This window comes from Bufo gargarizans, chromosome 4 (assembly GCF_014858855.1).
Source record: "Bufo gargarizans isolate SCDJY-AF-19 chromosome 4, ASM1485885v1, whole genome shotgun sequence".
NCBI classification, from domain to species: domain Eukaryota; kingdom Metazoa; phylum Chordata; class Amphibia; order Anura; family Bufonidae; genus Bufo; species Bufo gargarizans.
In genome coordinates this window covers 94,772,919-94,794,247 of record NC_058083.1, presented here as the reverse complement: position 1 = coordinate 94,794,247, position 21,329 = coordinate 94,772,919, and the positions used below count along the sequence as shown (strand labels likewise).

The window sequence follows — 21,329 nt, the reverse complement described above, 5'->3', positions numbered from 1 at the left end:
CACAGCTCAGTCTGGTCTCTTATCCCCTGCCACAGCTCTGCGGCGGTGTGCTGTTTGTCCCCCAAGCATATCAGCTTCAGCACAGCTTGTTGCCGCTTCCCCACTGCAGTGCTACACTGCTTTCAGCTACCAACTAATGACTGTATGGTGCTGCACGCGGATAATTCGTAGGTGGAAGTGGAGGAGGAGGAGAAGTGGGGGTTGGAGCCACTAACGTAGGTGTTGGCGGAAAATCAGATCGATGTAGGGCACGCAATCCTTGGCGTCGGTAACACCTGTAATATCCCAGGGTGCGCCTCCACAACATTCACCCAGTGTGCCATCAGGGAAATGTAGCTTCCCTGGCCGAATGTACTTGTCCATGTGTCCGTGGTTAAGTGGACCTTCCCAGTAACTGTGTTGGTCAGGGGACGTGTTATGTTTTACGGGACACATGTTGGTGTAAGGTGGGCATGCCACACCTTGAAAAATAGTGGCGGCTGGAGACTTCGTAATGCGGGACAGCTGCCAACATCAGGCTGCGGAAGGCAGTGTCCACAAGCCTAAATGGCAACATTTCCAGGGCCAGCAATTTGTGCTATGGCCTGGGGGTGGGTGGCTGGGTATTTGCGCTTGTGTTCAAATGCCTGGGGTAAGGACATTTGTACACTGCGCTGTGATAGGGTAGTGGATGTGGTCGCTGATGGTGCTTGTGAAGGTGCAGGGTAGGAGGCATCCGGGCCTGCGTCTTGGACAGGGTATTGGCCATCATATAACACAGGGGAAAAGGAGGCAGTGGTGTGACCCGCAGACACAGATTGTGGACCCAGGCGTTGGGCCCACCTATTAGGGTGCTTGGATGCCATGTGGCGTATCATGCTGGTGGTGGTGAGGTTGCTAGTGTTCACGCCCCTGCTAGTTTTTGTAAGGCAAATTACAATTCTTTTGTCGTCCGCACTTTCCTCAAAAAAGCGCCATACTGCGGAACACCTACCCCTTGGCAAGGGAGATTTCCGCAAGGGGGTGCTCCGTGGACTTGTTGACCTAACCACAACCTCAGTGATTGACAACTGTGTCTCATCCTCTTCCTCAACCTCTTGAGACTGTAATTGCTGTTGAGTTATTGGCAACTGTGTCTCATCATCATCCACCTTATTAAACAGTAATTGCGGTTCCTCACTGTCATCTTCTTGTGACTGTGGATGCTCAAGAGCTTGAGAAACGGCATAAGATCTGTCCCTCTTCAAGCATGCTTGGTGAGAGGGCCAAATCAAGGAATGGCGAGGAAAAGAGGTCCTCGGAATATCCGAGTGTGGGATCACTTGTTTAACCAGACTCTCCATGGTGGGGGGAAGGAGTATCAAGACTGGACTTGGTGAAAGACAGGGTGGTGCTTAACCGACTGAAAGCATTATCTGCTGCAATCCAACCGACCACCTGGTCGCGAGAGTGTTGTCCTGCGCCGCCCTGCAAACTGGGACATGAAGCTAGGTATCATGTTTTTCTTGTGCTCTGGAAGCAGACACAGTTTCAACGCGCCCAGGGCCACGGCCTCTGTGTGCACCATCAGCATCAAGGCCACTTCCCCGTCCCTTACTGCTTGCCTTCTTCATTTTAAATGTGATATGTGCTTGAAAGTATGTCACACGTACAGTAGCGTTAGATTCAAATAATTGTATGCGCAAAAAAATTTCTAAAGGTATTTGGGATGCGGTAACGTCACACAGGAGATATCCTGCGGATAATGTCAATGCTGTCACCAGTGGCTAATAAAAAATTACAGGGAATGTCACAGGTATTTGGGATGAAAACGTTATACAGGAGAGGTACCACTGGTAATGTCACTGTCCAAAGCGTCTGCGAAAAAGGACACTGTATGTCACAGATAACATTTTAGGCGCACACGTTACACTGGAGATGTGGCCCAGCTAATCTCACTGTCTGCAGCGGACACCGTCTATTGAAAAAGTACACTGAATGTCACAGATATTTTTTGGGATGCCCACACTTTACACTGGAGATGTGGCGCAGCTAATCTCACTGTCTGCAGCGGACACCGTCTATTGAAAAAGTGCACTGAATGTCACAGATATTTTTTGGGATGCCCACACTGGAGATGTGGCGCAGCTAATCTCACCGTCTGCAGCAGACACCTTCTATTAAAAAAGTACACTGGATGTCAGTGATATTTTAGGGATGCGCACACTTTACACAGGAGATGTGGCGCGGATAATTTAACTGTCCGCAGCGGCCTATTAGAAGCTATTTATGGCAGGATGCCCTAAAAATATATATTGCTGCTGTCACACACAATAGTCCTTAAAAGGACTTTTTGGTCTCTGAAAAGTTGTTCTAATAAAAATCTTCCAATAAAACTCCCTACACTGTCTGTCCCTTCCTATGCACAGCACTCCCGAAGACTGAGCAATTTAGCGCAGGTTGCGCTACAAACAGATATTGCTGCTGTCACACACAATAGTCCTTAAAAGGACTTTTGCGTCTCTAAAAGTTTTTGTAATAAAAATCTTCCAATAACACTCCCTACTCTGTCTTTCCCTTCCTATGCTCAGCTCTCCCTGACTAAGACTGAGCCGAACAAGTGTCCTGACATGTTCTGGCCAGCCAATCACTGTAATACCAGTAGCCAACAAACGTGCGGGGAGGAGACTCGAGCATTGCGCTTGAGAACATGTGGTACTCGGCCAAGTACCGTCATGTGCCGAGCATCGAGATCCTCAAGCCTAACTAGTGTTCAGCCGAGCATGCTCGATCAACACTAGTAATCACTCATCTTCTCACTCCTTTTCTGAAAAAAAAAAATACATCTGAGCAAGTATGTTCTCTGATATGGTGGGGGCAGGGTCATAACATGCACAGATATCCATCTGACAAACACATGGTGCAACAGCACTCTACAGACCAATAGTAGAGTACAAAAGTATATTACATTGCAAATGCTATGCTAATAACTTAGAGATGCTTAGCAAATACATTTTGTACAAAATCATTTGAGCCCGTCTGCCGCACGCCAAGGCGATCTCTATAAGACAGTGCACAGATATCCATGTTACCCCTCGCCCCATGCCTAATTTTACAAGAAGAGAAAGATCTATGCCTCTCTTCCACCCTGTCAGCAGGTTCTCCGCTTGCCCCCTCCTCTGAGCTTACAGTTGGCTGAAGGGGAGAGGACTACTTAAACCTGCTCTATTTCAGGCTGAATAATAGCTAGATATATGAGCCAGGTCTTGTTTTAAAGCTGAGAATGTAAGCTTTAAAACAACACTGGGTTTGCCAGTTGTAATATATCTGAAGATAACATGTTAACTGTAGAAACCGGGTTGGTAGTGAAAGCTGCAGGTATAGGCAGTTCCCACTTAAAACTTTTCAGCTTTCAAACAAGACCTGTCTCATATCTCTAGAGCCATTTGTAGCAAGGACGTATCTCATATGTCAGTGACTACTGAAGTGCCACCTTGCGAGTATGTATGAAATACATCCTTGGGTTAATGCTTCATCTAAGACTATATCTTTTGTTTAATCTTTTCACTAGAAACCTATGACATCACTTGAACACTTGTGAATCAAATCCTGTGGCATCAGCAACAACAAGTAATATATAAAAGGAAAACTGCTTCATGATTCCAGTTGTTGGCAGTTATACTTTTGTTTTCACATGAAAGCATTGTGAACAGATTACTAGCATTGGCTCATGTTTGCTTATATTCCATTAGCCTGTATAAATGCTACAAAGTAGTAAGTTAAACTGGATCTGTCAGGTATTTTATACTAACTTACTCAATATTTATATAAAATACTATTTAAATGCAGCCTGTACTCCTAGAGAGAGTCTGTGATTTCTGCCTCCACTGTGCACACAGCTAGAGTTCTCCTTGTATACATACTGGTACAAAATAAACTCAATATTTGGGCAGGGAAAGCAGGACTCTTGGGGTTTCTGTGAGTCCTGGCATGTAGGAGTGGTGATTGACAGGCTCCTGTGTATGGTCGTTCTCTAAAACTGAAATCCAGCATCCTCCTTGCTTCTGGGATAAAATAAATGAGGACTGCACTGAGAACATTTTGTGTTGTGGTTAAAACACCTCTGATTCATCATACACTGCATTGTACAAAATTCACACACCACCACTTTTTATTTTTATTTTTATTTCATTTCCAGAAATAACGGCCATTAAGTACAATTTATTTGTTAGAAGTAAATTAGACAAAAGCTTGCTACACTAAGTATAATAGTTTCCAAAAGGTGGGTTATCCAATAATACAAATACCTCCCACAATGCCCGGGCCCCTTCCTCCTGTAGACAATACTTACCTGTTCCCCAGCATCCGCGTCCCTCCGGATCTCCGCACGGCCAACTCTGCATCTCCTTGTCTCACAAATCAAAATATCCGGCGACGGGGGAGGAGCAGCCAGTAGCAGGCTGAGATGGTGACCAGCCTCCTTAGTGTCACCAGCGATGCTAGGGAGGCTGGTCACCATGATAGCCTGCGATTGGCTGCTCCCCCCGTTGCCGGATGTTTTTATGCGCGCAATGAGGAGATGCAGTGGTGGCCGTGCAGGGATCGAGAGGGACGTGGGTGCTGGGGACTGGTTAGGTATCTTCTATAGGAGGGACCCGGGCATTATGTGGGGGTATTTGTACTATTGGATAACCCCTTAGATGTCTTTTTCTACACATTGACTATGGTTTTATTTTAACATGTAAGTGTCTCCAAACAGTTTTGCTCTTCATTTACATCATGATCAACATGTCCATGAAATTATAATGGGCATTATAGACCTGCTGTTGTGCTATATAGGTTTTGTGCTATACCCCTGTGGGGGAAAACAGTATTGTTGAATGCCATTTGAGGCCTTTAGTCCGTGAGAGACGTTGTTTGTTAATGACTCACCAATCATCGGATTTCCATATCGGGCACATGGACAACAGGGTTAGTCTTTGTGTCCATGTATTTCATATTATGTACCATTGATGTAAAATTCTACATTTAAAGGAGTAATCCTATCCTTTGCATATGCCATAAATGTTCCATAGGTGTCGGTCCCGCCTTTAGATCATATACTTGTCTCTAGAAGGTAGTCCCATGTTCCGCCAGTGTGCGTGGGGAGGTGGCTGCACATTTACTTCTATGGGAGTTCCAACATACTAAGCCCACAGGATTATTTTTGGAACTCCCATGAAGTGAATGGAGAGGGTTGTGCATGTATGGCCACCTATCTATTCAAAGCTGTATGACACTGGGCTCCGTTCTTGAGATAAGTGTATGTCCCTGTTCTGGGATACACACCTATCTAATGTTCATGGCATATCCTGTGGATAATGGTAATTCCTCCCTGTTTGGGAAAAATATTCAAGGTTTTTTATATTTATTTCTGCCATTCTCTATCTTTGTCTGTCTCCCCCCAGGAAGAAACTAATTGGCTGCAGTAGTTTACCTTCTGAGACAGTTTTCTTTTATTATCGATTTACATGTATTTTGAGTTAATAAACATTTTTGTAAAAGGGTTTTTATTTAAAATTTTGCACTGTTTGGTTTCTGCTGCTCCTGTTTCACGCCATACAGCGGCTGCAGAAAGCTGTGTGATAAATCTGTCACACTGGGTGACTGATAATGTTCTCTGGCACCCCTTTAGCCTCTGCTAAGCTCTCTTCTAACCTGATTTGTGCCCAAATCAAGGCTGAACTTTGATTTGGGCATAAATCAGCTTCGATTTCTGCAGCTGTTACATACAGAAAGCTGCAGAAGCCAAACGGTGCAAAATTTATATTAAAAACCTATTACAAAAATGTTTATTAGCCCTAAATACATCTCAATCTGTAATAAAAATTGGTTCCAAAGGTCTCCAAAGCCTTTGATTGCTGGAGGTATGCTTCAAAGGGGTATTGCCATGAAGAACATTTTATTTATTACCGATCCACAAAAGGCCATCACTAGAATGGGAATCCTGAGTGCACAGACAGAGGAAATTTAAGGGTACCTGCACACGTTCTGCACGGATTCTGGTGCGGAAAAACAGCAGTGTAATATAATACCAGCAAAGTGAATGAGACAAATTTCACACGCACTGCTTTTTTTATGCGAAAACTGACCTGTGCAGATTTTTTAATTGCAGAATGTAAATTTTTTTTGCGTTTTTTTTTTTTGTGTGTGCGGCTTTCTCCCTTTTCAATGTAAGGGTGAAATCTGTAGAAAATCCAGCAGAAACAGTTTTGAAACCCGTACTCATGTGTAGGTAACCTTAGGTTACTTGCAGACGAGCGAGTATTTCTCCGCGGGTGCAATGCGTGATGCGAACGCATAGCGCCTGCACTGAACCCGGACTCATTCATTTCAATGGGTCTGTGTACATGAGCGTTGTTTTTCACGCATCACTTGTGCCTTGTGTAAAAATCGCAGCATGTTCCATATTCTGCGATTTTCAAGCAACGCTGGCCCCATAGAAGTGAATTGGGGCTGCATGAAAATCGCATCCGCAAGCAAGTGCGGATGCGATGTGTTTTTTACTGATGGTTGCTAAGAGATGTTGTTTGTGAACTTTCAGTTTTTTATCACGCGCGTGCAAAATGCATTAAACCGCATTGCCCCCGCGTGAAAAAAACTGAACTGAATGCAATCGCATACAAAACTGAATGAACTTGCTTGCGAAATCTCAAATTTTTTACTGAACGCATCCGCAATGCATCCGTACCTATTCCTCTCACGCTCGTCTGCAAGGGGCCTTATAGAGCAGCGGGTGATCACATGTGCTGCCTCTCCATTTAGTGCCTACAGGATTTAGGCTAAATGCACATCTGCGATCAGATTACCAAAGCACCAGATCTGGTATATGCCGGACACTGCTGGTTCCAAACAGATCCCATTCCCTATAATGGGGTCCTTTATGTTTCCGGTGTGAATACGGCCATTATATTGGACAAAATACCCCAGCAACGTTTCATCCTTTTTTGCCAGAATCTGCAATGGAGGCTTCTACCGGAACCTCCGCCACAGATGTCCACTTAGCCTTGCAGTCCTATATACTTTGAATGAAGAGGCTGTGTATGATCATCTGTGCCATTCACATGCCTCCTCACTGCGGAGAAAAAGCGAATTCGGGATCTGTGTACTAGTAATTAGAGATGAGTGAAGTTTAAAAAGCTTCGATTCGGCTGCTTCGCCAAAGTTCACAAATAAATTAGCTATGTGACAAATTACTTTGAGTAGCGTGCGCAATGACGGGGAGTGGCGATTGCGCTGCTCCCTTTCATTGAATCCCTTGGATGCTGCATTCATCGCTATTAGCAGCATGTGAGAGAAAAAAAAAATAGGGCTTTCAGGGCCTAATCGGTGATAAAAAAAATAATACTCACCTTATCCATTTGAGCGCTAAAACGCCGCACTGCACAGGATGACGTCATCAGGCTGGCCAGCATGGTGACATCATACAAGATTTTACACAGGATCTTCCATGAAGATGGCCGTGCCGGCCTCTTCGTGCTCAAATGTATGAGGTGAGTATGATTTTTTTTTTTTACCGCTACTTCTGATAAAATTGATTTATTACCACGAAGCACAAGGAAATTCGGCTTCGCCGTGAATCAAATTTTCCCTGAAATTCGGATCAAAGTCCACTTCGAATACTTTGATTTTCTCATCACTACTAGTGATCAGTGAGGGTTCCAGCACTGGAACTCCCAGTGATCTTACATGTGTCACCTATGCTGTAAATGTTAGTGAACATACCCTTTAAATGCTTGTAATTACTAACAGTAAGTAATGATTTTAGATGCAGTATATGTATTTTTGTTGAACTAAATGGTTCTTTAAAAATCTCTTGGGCACTGTGACACTGTTGGGGTAGCATGAGTTCAGTTGGAAGACGGATGTTATAGAGATGAGGGGTCAGTAAGCTGCCTGTAAAAAATGAGAGTTCTCTATGCTAAGGGTAAGACAAAGTATTATACCTTTCATGAAAACCAGCCATATCACAAGTCTATATATGTTATAGTAAACACTGTTTCGGTTCCTATACAGTTTTAAGATGCATTGCGCTGACTACACATTGCAGTTCACAGTGGTGCGATGAAACCATTCGTTCTGCGGTACTATTACCCAGTCATTCACACACAAAGCACTAATGGTAGACAAATGATAATATATACAGTCTCATCAGGATAAACGTCTGCTTATCAAATATTCCTGTTGATTGCACCTGGAAAATGTGGGCTGCTAAAAACAAAGCGTTCTAAGATAATCCCAGTAATGTAGCTTTCACTGGGAGCTGAAATCAGGATGGAGTGCATTAATATGACACACGAAAAAGCTTTCACTGTAGCTGATCATCCGTATCTGGTTTTAGCACCTCTGACAAGTGTTCTCATTAAGATGATTCATATTGTAAGGGAGCTGGAGCATTGGAAGGGAGTTTCTGACTTGCAAAGCTAAGAGGAATATGAGCTGTCTATTAAACGCTGATGGACTACTCCCTTCACCTGATAACTAAGCACTAGAGCATAATTCTTGTTCAGATTATTTGTCACTAGCACTTGGATGTCCTTGCTTCCGGCTGTGCTACACACTCCTTCCCAAAATCCATCTCGACTTAACGTCAGAGGCCAAAAGTTCTTGCCTTTGACGACCACTGCTGCCAATCCTTTGGCCTTAATTCTGAACTGTACCTCACTGTTGGTTGGCAGGATACCAGTCCGTGGCTCCAGCAGTTCATAATTCACATTCCAAGCACTGTATCTCATTGGAAAAAATGGCCATCGTATTTTTGTATTGGAGCAACATAAGAGGTAATTGCAGGTATAGTCGTAAACATTGCTTAGGTCTGTCTTCTTCTTGGTGCAGACCTTCAGCACATAGTTACCGGCTTTAGGAAGTTGGATGTCAAACTCAACCCGACCTTCTTTCTCCACTTGGAAAATGTATCTTCTTCTTGCTTCCTCCGATGCAATGTCGTCAGAGTGGAGGGTAGCAACAACTTCAATCTTTTCATCCAAAGCAAAACTCACACAGCAGCGGCCATCGTCTGTTTGAATTGTTGGTTCCAGATGAGATGGACGAAGAAGTCCTTTTTTATCGGAGAGGTAACTGGGCCCAACAGGATTACATAAATCGAGAGGCAGCAAAGGCCATTTTACTTGAGTGTTAACACAAGAAATTAGATAATTACAGGCAAACTTAAAACTGCCCTGCTCAGACTCGGCGTAAATCTTCAGAACATACATTCCTGCTTGTGGCAGCTGGATGTGAAATTCCACTCTGTTCTGTCTCTGGACTTGTAGGACATGTCTCCTTTCACCTTCTTCAGTCAATAGCACATCTACCGACTGTAGTCTGGCAAAAATACTCATCTCTTTCTTGAGTGTGAATGATAGAGAGCACCGTCCATCATTTGTGTGGATGATTGGCTCTGTTTGGGATGGTTTCAAAAGGCCTTTTTTCTCTGATAATGGTGTAGGCCCCACAGGGTTTTGCAGTATGTCAGGGAATGGTGGCCATGCCACCTTTAGGTTTGAACATGATATGAGATAACTACATACAAGTTCATAATTTCCAGGCTGAAATTTGTTATCTGCATAGACTCTTAATTCATATGAACCACTTTTGGGGAGCTGGATGTAAAATTCAACCAGGCGCTGTTTCTGAGTTTGCAGAATGTATCTTCTTTCCATTTGGCTATTCCACTTGTTATCATCTGAGTGTAAGGTAGCTAAACAGCTCATATCCTTGTCCAGTGAAAAATTTAAAGAGCAACGTCCATCTTGGCTACTAATCACTTGTCCCAACTGTGATGGCTGGATGAAACCTTTCTTATCTGTTGTATTGCTAGAACCCACTGGAATCTGCGGTATAAGAGGTGCTTCAATGCTGGAGGAATCTATACCTGAACAGCAAATCAAGTAATTACAGATATATTCAAAGTTGGTGGAAGAGGATTTGCTGTCAGCAAATATCTGAAGAACATAAGATCCTGTTTGAGGTAGGCGGGCTTGTAGTTCTAAGTGTTGTCCCCTTTGCACTTGTGTCACATAGCGCTTCCCTCCACAATCATTTAGAGATTCATTGTCACTTAGGAGTGCTGTAAGAAATTTAATATTATCCTTTAAAGTAAATGAAATACTTGAATGTCCATTTGAAGAATAAATAATAGGCTCACGACAAGATGGTTGCAGAAGACCTTTCTTTTCCATTAGGGCAGTTGGCCCAACTGGGTTTTGCAGCTGTTTGGGGAAGGGTGGCCATGCCACATCCGGGTTTGTACATACTATAAGGTAATTACAAAAGCACTCAAACTTTCCTTGGCCAGTAGAACTGTGTATTTTTAAGGCGTAGTGGCCCTGTTGGGGTAAATGGATTTTAAACTCCACTCTGTTGCCTCGGAGGGTTTGCAAGACATATCTCCTCTCATCCCCAGGTTTGATGAGATCACCATGTAAAGTTGCTATTACAACATTTCTTTTGGCTAATGTGAAACCGATAGTACAGCGACCATCTGGAGTGTTAATCACTGGGTCAGGGCATGTAAGCTGCAGAAACCCCTTCTTGTCTGTCAGCCAACTTGGGCCAACCACAACATCTAACTCCTTAGGGATCTTGAATACAGGATCTACAGATCTGCAGCAGATTATATATTCAACAATACTTTCATATGTTTCCTTTGGGCTGTCATAAGGTTTGGTATAAATTTCCAGTCGGTGTCTGCCAGTTGCTTGTGGATACACCTCGAGCTGCATTCCATGTTTAGTTAGGGTTAGGAGACCAGGCTTCTCCTTTTTATTTAGGGTGAAGGAAAAAAGAACAGGGAAATTTCCCTCAATGGAAAATGCGGCCTTCCCGTTAACTGTAAGAGATTGAAAATAGGATCACTGGTCACATTTATGTACAGGTCATTTTATTTTACAATTTGTAGCAACTTGGCTACCAATAATGTAATTTTATATCTATTCACTAGTCCTACGTTAAATTTTTTATAAAGAAAGAATCCTATACAGTGAGGAACAGAAGTATTTGAACACCCTGCGATTTTGCAAGTTCTCCCACTTAAAAATCATGGAGGGGTCTGAAATTCACATTGTAGGTGCATTCCCCCTCTGAGAGACAGAATAAATAAAATAAAACTGGAAATCACATTGTATGATTTTTAAAGAATTTATTTGTCTTGCACTACTGAACATAAATATTTGAACATCTGAGAAACAGCAAAAATTCTGCTTCTCAAAGACCTGTTACTGTGCCTTTAAAATGTCTACCTCTATTCCACTTATTAATCTAACTTAGTAGCACCTGTCTGAGCTCTTTAAAGACCCCTGTCCACCCCACAGTCAGTCAGCTGCCAACTACTACCATGGGCAAGACCAAAGAGCTGTCAAATGACACCAGAGTCAAAATTGTGGACCTCTACAAGGCTGGAAAGGGCTAAGGAGCAATTGCCAAGAAGCTTGGTGACAATAGATCAACTGTTCGAGCGATTGTTAGAAAATGGAGGAGGCTAAAGACGACTGTCAGTCTCCCTCGGAATGGGGCTCTATGCAAGATCTCACCTCATGGGGTATCACTGATCATAAGAAAGGTGAGAAATCAGCCCAGAACTACAAGGGAGAAGCTGGTCAATGACATTGTGACGAAACCAACCTCGCCACGGTGTTTTGGAGGGGGCTGGTTGCTTGCCTCTTGCCTCAGGATTATGGCCCATACTAACTTTAAAGAAAACAGACCGGCCGCACAGCTTAAATCTGTCTTTGGAATTGTGTTTTATGTTATTATGCGTTCGGTTAAATTGTATGTTATGTGAGGGCACCCAGATAGCTAATATTATTGTATTCGTGTATTCTGAGTGCCATTCACCTAATGATATGCACTCAGACTTGAGCTATCTGGGGATATGTTAAATGTCTGTGTTTGCTGTGGGGGTGTGACATTGTGTGTTTGGGTGGTGATTCCTGTCCTGTTGTCTCCACGTGTGTATTGGTGTTTTCCCTTTGTCCTGAGACATAATTGGATTGCTCCTCGGGTGTCGCCAGGCAGAGAGGAGGAAACCATGATGCATTGTGGGGATGTGTTGTGTCTGTGTATCCTGAATTTCTGCATATCTGTCCTGTGTCGCAGTCTCCATTCTATTCCCCTAAGGGCGTGGCCACCAGATGGGGACCTGCATAAATACGGGCGGGTAGCCCTCAATAAAGTGTTCCTGTTTTATCCTTCATCATGTTGAGACTGGTGTTTGGATAACTGATCAAACTGGGGGATTGCTATACGCTGACGATTTGCTATACTCCCCTGGCATAACTACTAGCTCTTGTAAGAGCTGTTCCTGCTCTCTGGCTGTAAGAGAGGTTCACCCACTGGAGCCTGGAGCCTTGTCGTAGGTCCAGCGTGGGTGGAGGACGGTGAGACCCCAACCAAGCTGCGGCGGTTCGTGGGGTCTGCAGGGCATACGGTGTCAAGTGGAGTGCTTGGAGTCCTCGGAAAGCACTAGGAGCATCTATCGACGGAGGTACCCGGTCGGGGTGCTAGGAATTCCGTTACAGACATGAAGAGAGCTGGGACCACAGTTTCAAAGGTCACTGTCGGTAGAACACTACGCCGTCATGGTTTCAAATCATGCATTGCACAGAAGGTTCCCCTGCTCAAGTCATCACATGTCCAGGCCTGTCTGAAGTTTGCCAATGACCATCTAGATGATCCAGAGGAGGCATGGGAGAAAGTAATGTGGTCAGATGAGACCAAAGTAGAACTTTTTGGTCTAAACTTCACTTGTTGTGTTTGGAGGAAAAAGAAGGATGAGTTGCATCCCAAGAACACCATCCCTACTGTAAAGCATGAGAGTGGTAACATCATGCTTTGGGGGTGCTTTTCTGCAAATGGGACAGGACGACTGCACTGTATTAAGGAGAGGATGAATGGGGCCATTTATTATGAGATTTTGAGCAACAACCTCCTTCCCTCAGTCAGAGCATTGAAGATGGGTCGTGGCTGGGTCTTCCAACATGACAACGACCCGAAGCACACAGGCGGGATAACCAAGGAGTGGCTCCGTAAGAAGCATATCAAGGTTCTGGAGTGGCCTAGCCAGTCTCCAGACCTAAATCCAATAGAACATCTTTGGAGGGAGCTGAAACTCGGTGTTGCTCAGTGACAGCCCCCGAAACCTGACAGATCTAGAGTAGATCTGTGTGGAGGAGTGCACCAAAATCCCTGTTGCAGTGTGTGCAAACCTGGTCAAGAACTAAAGGAAACGTTTGACCTCTGTAATTTCAAACAAAGGTTTATGTACAAAATATTAACACAGATTTTCTCAGGTGTTCAAATACTAATGTTCAGCAGTGCAAGACAAATACATTCTTTAAAAATCATACAATGTGATTTCCAGATTTTTTTTTTTTATTCTGTCTCTCAGAGTGGGAATGCACTTACAAAATTTGAATTTCAGACCCCTCCATGATTTCTAAGTGGGAGAACTTGCTAAATTGCAGGGTGTTCAAATACTTCTGTTCCTCACTGTATACTATAATGGGACACATTTACTAAAGAATTGCATTTCATGTGCAAGCCTTAGGCCACGTTCAAATTTCCAGTGAATGTTTCCAACAGGCTGTTCCAGCACAGAACAGCCTGTCGGCGCTTATCAGATCCGGCATTGCTGGATTCAACAGATCACAGCCGGATCCCTATTGACTATAATGGGATTTGGCTGTGATCTGTCCGCTTTCCACCATAAATGCTGAGTTTCGGCGGGACAAATTTTTGTCTGGCTGACAGCCAACATTTATGCCGGATCATCTTTAGCAGAGATGTGAATGCAGCCTTAGTGTAAAGTCCACCAGAGTAATATGTGGCAAAAGAGGTGCACCTCTGTTACATCTTGTGCAGTCCACAAACTGAAGTCTACTCCAGCTATAAGTTGAGGTAGATTTCAGTTATCATTTGCGCAAATTTTATGGTGTAAATTGTTATAAATGTTTCAGGCTACAGTGGTCTGCTGCTTCCTCTAAGCTTCAACCACTTAAAATAAAACAGAGCGAGAGCGATTGAGAATTGTAAAAAGTCACAGATTTTTGTGCAAAATGCAGACAATTGGGAATTTTGTACACAAAAATACTGGCTTACAACTTTTGTAAAGTGTCTTCTTAAGACATCAAACCAAGCTTCTAAATATGGAAGAGGGTTAGGCTACGCAGTCAGGTTTCTGCATGTTTTGGAAACCAAAACCAGGAGAAGTCGTCTGTGTCCTTTATACTTTCTCTCCTTTTATGATCCACTCCTTATTTTGGCTTCCAAAACTGCATGCAGAAACCTGACTGTGTGGTCGTACCCTAAGAGACAATCCCCATGAATGTGTTTATTTGGCTTGTTATACCTGTTTCTACCTGGAGAGTCTCTGGATATGATGCTTTCAGCCCGGCGTTGTAGAAGCTGCTCTTGTGACATAAATTCCCTTCAAACTGTTTGAGTGAAAGGGGAACTTGTAATAGTTGCCAGTTCTGGTTATCAGGAAAATGCTCTTCAATGAATAAGGCTGGATGCGTCAGAAAATAAAATTCATTGTACCTGCACCAAAAATAAAATAAAAATTAATTTCAAGACATTGTGGTAACCCCAGCTTTTAAAGAATATTTTTTCATAGTCTAATTTTAAAAACAAAGTGAAGGACACGATGTTGCTGCCTTCCTTTGCTTACAAACTCTTTTCCCCAGTGTTCCTTATATATCAGATGCTACCTTGCTTAGAACAGAGCTAGGTACACCTGCACTTACGTCTTTTAATGCAAATATCTACGGTAGTTGGCCAGTCGCATACTCTGGGTCCTATTTTCAGTTGTTTAGACATCAGCATGGGAAAGAAATGTGGCAGAGTTTGGTTTTAGTGTTTCTAGAAGCAAATTAAGAATAAAAGTATCTCCTCAACAAGGTGGGGAGCTAGAAGATATCCAAAATCGCCTAGAACAGGCAGAATTCCAGTAAAGCGTGAGACTGTGACTAGAACTTCAAGGGGCGTCAATTTAGCCCCCACTTATGCACACCCCTGAACACATTTGTGTCTTTAGGGATTATTTTACATCACCGTTTTATTGCTGTTATTGCCGCAATTTGCAGCAAAAACCATGACAAAATTGTGATATATAATGACCTGCTAGACATAGAAGTGTGTAGGAGAGTCTGAATGACTTTTTAGATAATTTAATGTGAAGGTAAAGGACCTTTGGGATTGATGATGTGTACATTTCTCATGATTGATCATCTCAAAGGTCTTTGAGTCCAAAGGTCTCTGACTGCATCAGCCTGTATCAGTGGCGTACATAGAAAAGTAAGGGCCTCATAGCAAGGATCAAACCAGACCCCCCACACAGGACAAAAGGGTTTCTGCTTAAACCCTTCTCAATGACCCTTGGGCCATTTTTCCACTGCTTAATTTGCTAAAAGTTGTTCCTTAGAGCAGGGTTTCTCAACTCCGGTCCTCAGGGCCCACTTACCGGTCAGGATTTGACAATATCCCACAGAATGAATACCTGCGGTAAGTCCTGAAGCATGGACATTAATTATATCACCTGCTCAATACTAAGGAAATCCTGAAAACACGACTGGTAGGTGGGTCCTGAGGACCGGAGTTGAGAAACCCTGCTATAGAGGGTAGAGTACTGACCAAATTTTCACCCACAGTAGAAGAGGAGATGATCCCAACTGGGCCCCCTCCTGCCCTGGGCCCCATAGCAGTCGCATGGTCTGCCGCTATGGTAGTTACGTCCCTGGCCCATAAGTATATAAAGGAAGAGAAGTGGTGTGCATATGTGTATATGTATGTGCAGATACTGAGAATTACACCCAGTATACTTGTCTTGAGTAGCAGTGCTGTGTAGTGCTTATACATATAAGTATTATAAGTATGTGTGTTAGGGTACTTTCACACTAGCGTTTTTGTTTTCCGTTATTGAGTTCCGTCACAGGAGCTCAATACCGGAAAAAAGATGATCAGTTTTATCCTAATGCGTTCTGAATCAGTTCAGTCCCTTTTAAGTTTTTTGGACGGAGAAAATACCGCAGCATGCAGAAATTTTCTCTCCGGCCAAAAATACTGAACACTTGCCGGAATGCCGGCATTAATTTACATTAAAATATATTAGTGCCGGATCCGGCATTAAGTGTTCCGGCAAAACGGATCCGGCTTTTCGGTCTGCACATGCGCAGACTTTTAAAAATGCAAAAAAAAAATTAATACCGGATCAGTTTTTCCTGATGACACTGGAGAGACGGATCCGGTATTGCAATGCATTTGCCGGATGCTGATCTGTCTGACAAATGCCATCCGTTTGCGTCCGGATTGCAGCGACGGAACTGCCTGATGGAATCCTCTGCCGCAAGTGTGAAAGTACCCTAAGTATTTCAGTATCTGCTCTTATTCTGTATTCATGGACACTGCACTGGAAAAATACTTGCTGACTTCCTGCTGCTATCTGCAATGCAGGCTATAGGCCTCTTCTGGGCTGAGGCCTGAGTTGCCGGCTTCTCGGCTCAGACAGTCACATTGAAGTCTGTGTCTCGGCAAGACATATATATTGCGGCGCCTGAGACCTGGCCTTTAAGAAAGAATGGCGGGACAGGGAGCAACTGGCTCCCATGTCCCACCACAGTGATCCAGTGGTCAGTAAATTTGAGGCCCCGGACAAAACATCTGTGACCTAGCAAAGCCCCTGACTACATGGGTGGCTTAAAGTCTATGGGTTCTTTCACACTCGCGTTAGGCTTGTCTGGCAGGGGAACAGCCTGACGGATCCATACTAATGTCGGAAGTCTGCCCGGGCCCCATTCACCGCATGCTGCAGTTTTTGTACGCCCGCGGACATCCGGCAGCACACATGTGCAAACGTTATTATGGATCTGGCAGGCTGCCGGACAAGCCTAACGCAAGTGTGAAATAAACCTATGTACACCTTCTGGGATAATTGTTTTTGCATTTTACTCATTTAGGGATAAAAATATTTTTTCAATTGGTCTTTATTAAAAATATTGAGCAGTTTTTTCACAAAGGATTGACTATTTTTCTGTCTGTGTGCATACCTACTTTCACTTTGTGCCATCATCTAATAACCCTAATCTCTAAATTACTAAGAGGTTATAAACACTTATTTAAGCCACATTCTTATCAGTAAGGTAAGGATTAAGCTTTGACGAGTGTTTATAAGGTCTGAGAGAAGAGATAAGGAGTCCGTCAGCTCCTGGTCTGACGGAAAAGAAAAAATCACCTAATTTAAAAAACATAGCCACTAGGGATCGCACTTCCACCTAATTTGCTCTAGTAACAGAGATACAGAATACATCTCATATAAAATGGGGGCATGTCAGAGCTAGCTGTGATCCTATGCCTGAAAAAAGAAATGCTTGTATACTGCTTTTGGAGATTACAGGAGAGTGTCCTGTGTGTTTGCAAGTGTGATCCCCCCTTCCTTATCTGTTCTGTGAGCTCTGAAGCTGAAAACAAACATAATGGGAAGTAAGAGAAAGGATGTCACAGCAGTACAGTGCTGGCAGATTAAACAGAAGGGTGACACCCCTCCTGCTTGTAAGAGAAATGCATCTAGCTGGGCAGCTTAAACAGGGAATAAAATGGCTGAAAAATACTTTAGAGAAGCCCAAAAAAGACCTGCATCCTAACAGTTATGATTGTACAAAGTAGCACAGCTGTTTTTTGAAAACTCAAGTACGCTTTAAGTCTCCCAAAGCAAGAGACACTTGCTTATAACTCTCCAGTTTGTAAAGTTCATATGCCCTAACAGGGTTATTTCTACTCTATTGTTTTGACTTCATATTAAGCTGATGAAGATGCTTTATAAAGATTTTTATCAAGATGCCTATAACAAATGATAGAATATGAAATGTATTCCTACTTACCGAAAGTTAAACTTACTACTGCTGCTGTCTGCAAGTCCAGCTCCCCATGTAGAGTCTAGAAGATGCCATTTCTTGTTCAGATAAACCGAATTCCAGGCATGGTTTGTCTCCTCCGAGAATGTCTGGCCCAAATCATAGCAGTGGCCCTTTGAGTAGCCACCAATTTTTAGGCACTTTATGCCAGCAAGTCTAGAGGTAAGATGAAAAGATATGTAATTGTGTTAACAAGCAGCATTTGAAGCAGCACTGTGAAAAGATTCAAATACAAAAAAAAGGACAAACTGAAGAAAAGGGAGATCAGATCTAAACTCCAGGGAGATCAGATCTAAACTCTCAACAGTCCACAAAAACAACAAAGAAGGCATTACTCAAGTGTAGAAGTATAGTTTTATTCACATAATAAAACTACATTTCTGCACTCGGGTGCAGCCTTCTTCATTGTTATTTTGTAAATGTGTTAGGTATTTGTTGCTTTTTGTGATAATAAAATACTTTTATCACTCAGATATCAGAGTATGTATGTGTTCTCAATTATTCCAAAAAACCTCAGTAAGAAGGATAATGTTGTTGATGATGACATTGACTCTTTTTAGAAGCTTTTGAGATTAACAGGTATCTTCAGTATCTGTGTGTGGCTGGAACCCTGACTACATGTGTTGGTCAATGAAGCTACAGTTTGGAAAGGAATGCCTCAGTTACCCACTAAATTGTACAACCAGATTATTGCAATAAACTGGATATTACCTTTAGTTTTTACTTACTTATAAAGAAATCAACCCTGCCAAATTCTATAATACTTGCCCTCTGAGCATATATCTGCCTTAGATGATGACATGGTGACCACACTTCAGAAGATCTCTGAGACTGGGAAGCTAAATCACTAGACATGGTACTGGGCAGTTTCTACTGGATTCTAGGGATTGTGACACTAAAAGAAATATGGGGCCAGTTTTATGCTAACCTATCTGAGGGCAACATAAACTAGTGACAGAAGCCCTGATTGAAACACAAGCTAACTTATTTTTGTGTGTCCAGTTTTTGAGGCCACGGTATATTTCCTGTTATTACCTATCCATATTCCCAATGTGAAGAGTCCTACGTGGCTCCAATCTGATAAATAGTCTCAATAGAAAGTAAAAATGTAATATCTAAAGGTATATCAACTCTAATGACTAGACTAAACTGAGCTAGGGGTGGTGCTAACAGTCCACATCTCAGCTTCCCTGGGGCTATGCCAGAGTTAACTCCATCAATCCCATACATTACCATACTGGGGATACAACGCATAAAATGACATTACATAAATTCCAAAACAATTTGTAATAACTCCCTGCTCTTAGGTACTGTGAATCGCACCTTTTCATAGTCTTTAATATAGTCATTGGAGTGATATAAATTAGTTTTTAGATGCTAAAGCTGCACCATTATTTGTATAGTCATAGTTAGGGTACCTTCACACATGGCAGAGATTTCTGGTCTAATAAACTATGTAACGTAATTGAATAATCATTATCGTTAATAAAATGAATAGAAACCTTGGTTGGAGACTCGGCCAGTATCTTTGCATGTGTAGATGTGCTCTTATATCTTGTGTATACATAAATAATGTCTAAATAATGTATTGCAAGATGTATGCACATAAGGAGCAAGATCAGGATAGATTATAGAAGATGATAACTTTGGCCAAGTCCAGGAAGAAGCCAGGTGAAGCGAAACTCGAGTTGGGTGAAACCACATGGGTGAACACTAATGATGTTCCACCTGTGCTATTTTGCTGCTTTAACAAGCATCTGTCAGCAGGATAAGCCCTCTTAAACCAGGCATAATGCCTGGTAGGGCTGACCCTGCTATTCAAAAGAATGCCTTTCTTTAGAAGACCCATTGCATTGTTACGTAGAAGTGAGACATTAAAGGCACATGCAAATGAGTTTTTAAATGGTCACTAAAATTTTACACAACTTTGTATAAATCAATAGTACAAGCAACCACAATAAACTGTGTATTGTGTTTTATCAGTGACAAATGTCTAGTTGTTTGCTAATTGTTTTTCCCTTTGAAAAAATGCCTTATTCCTTTCGAGGATGGATCATCTCTGCACAAAAAGACTGTGCAATTACATAGGAAGGTTATTCTCAGCACAAGTGCCTTATTCACAACAATACTGGTCAGTACTTCTGAGACTGTTAAGAAGCAGATTCTCCTCTACTTTGTGTGTGTGCAGTGGATAGCAGCTAGTCTTCTCCACCATGTCTGGGAGAACTGCAGACTAGATATTCAGCAAGTACAGAGGAAAACTGCTAAAAATGCCAGATACAAGTGATATAATGGCCAGAAATAGTGTTATTCCTTATGTACATACACTGCAACATATATATATATATATATATATATATATATGGGTAGCACGGTGGCTCAGTGGTTAGCACTGGTGCCTTGCAGCACTGGAGTCCTAGGTTCGCATCTGACCAAGGACAACATCTGCATAGAGTTTGTATGTTCTCCCCGTGTTTGCGTGGGTTTCCTCTGGGTACTCCCGTTTCCTCCCACACTCCAAAGGCATACTGATAGGGACCTTAGATTGTGAGCCCCATTGGGGACAGTTGGATGTTAATGTCTGTAAAGCGCTGCGGAATATTGTAGCGCTATATAAGTGCATAAAATAAATAAATATATATTAATACCTTTAGATATATATATATTTTTTTATTTGCTCTCTGGCAGTGCATCACTCCGCTTTGACCGTTTTAAAGATTGAAGCTGATTCTCCTCTTTCAGTCTATATGCAGTTTTTCAGATGTTGATCCACAACTTTAATGCACTATTTGGGGAATACATGATGGTTGTATCCCAGTTTTCACGTCACTAATTTTGACACAGTCCCATTTTGCGCTATACTTTGGGACTCTTCCCCCATTTCCAACACCCTCATCAACCTCACTTTTGTAAACAGGATGGGGTGTGTGAAGGAGGGTATGGGCCTAGGATGGAATCTCCATGACCTAACACATTTAATATGTGCCCCAGAAAACTGGAGCACATCATACCAAAAGTCTACTCTAGCTCCTTGTTTGCATAGATTTCATTTTCTTGCACATGGACCTCCTGAGGATGCACCAAGATTATTAAGAGGCATATGTATCATACACCAGAGGGTTTTCTTATGAAGACTGATTTTATTCTTAATGAATCCTCGCTTATCTCAAAAGGGGTTTTCCGAGTGGTTAATACTGGATAGGTCATCAATATCTGATCAGTGGGGTTCTGACCCCCTCTACCCTATCAGCTGTTTAAAGAGGAGCACTGCGGCTTCTTTCTAGGCCAGTGACGTCACATTCATTGGTCACATGGCCTATTTGCAGCGCAGTCCCATTCAAGTGAATGGGCCTGGGCTGCAATACTAAGCAAAGTACAGTGAAGTGCTTGGTTACTGTAGCTTTGAGGAGGCTGTAGCACTCACCA

General features: G+C 42.7%; 1 protein-coding gene across 3 annotated transcripts in view; it reads right to left on the bottom strand.

Moving 5' to 3' along the window:
- Positions 1-6,570: 6,570 nt before the first annotated feature.
- Positions 6,571-21,329, bottom strand: part of KY (kyphoscoliosis peptidase) — a 38,856-nt gene continuing 24,097 nt past the window's right edge. For 2 of the 3 annotated variants that reach the window (XM_044292379.1, XM_044292380.1), the window contains 3 exons: positions 17,871-18,059; positions 14,345-14,535; positions 6,571-10,828 (listed from right to left, as the gene is read on the bottom strand). In XM_044292379.1, the coding sequence (XP_044148314.1) occupies positions 8,421-10,828; positions 14,345-14,535; positions 17,871-18,059 (2,788 nt within the window). In that variant the 3' untranslated portion in view covers positions 6,571-8,420. The remainder of the gene's footprint in view (positions 10,829-14,344; positions 14,536-17,870; positions 18,060-21,329) is intronic. The other variant, XM_044292381.1, reaches the window with a different exon arrangement.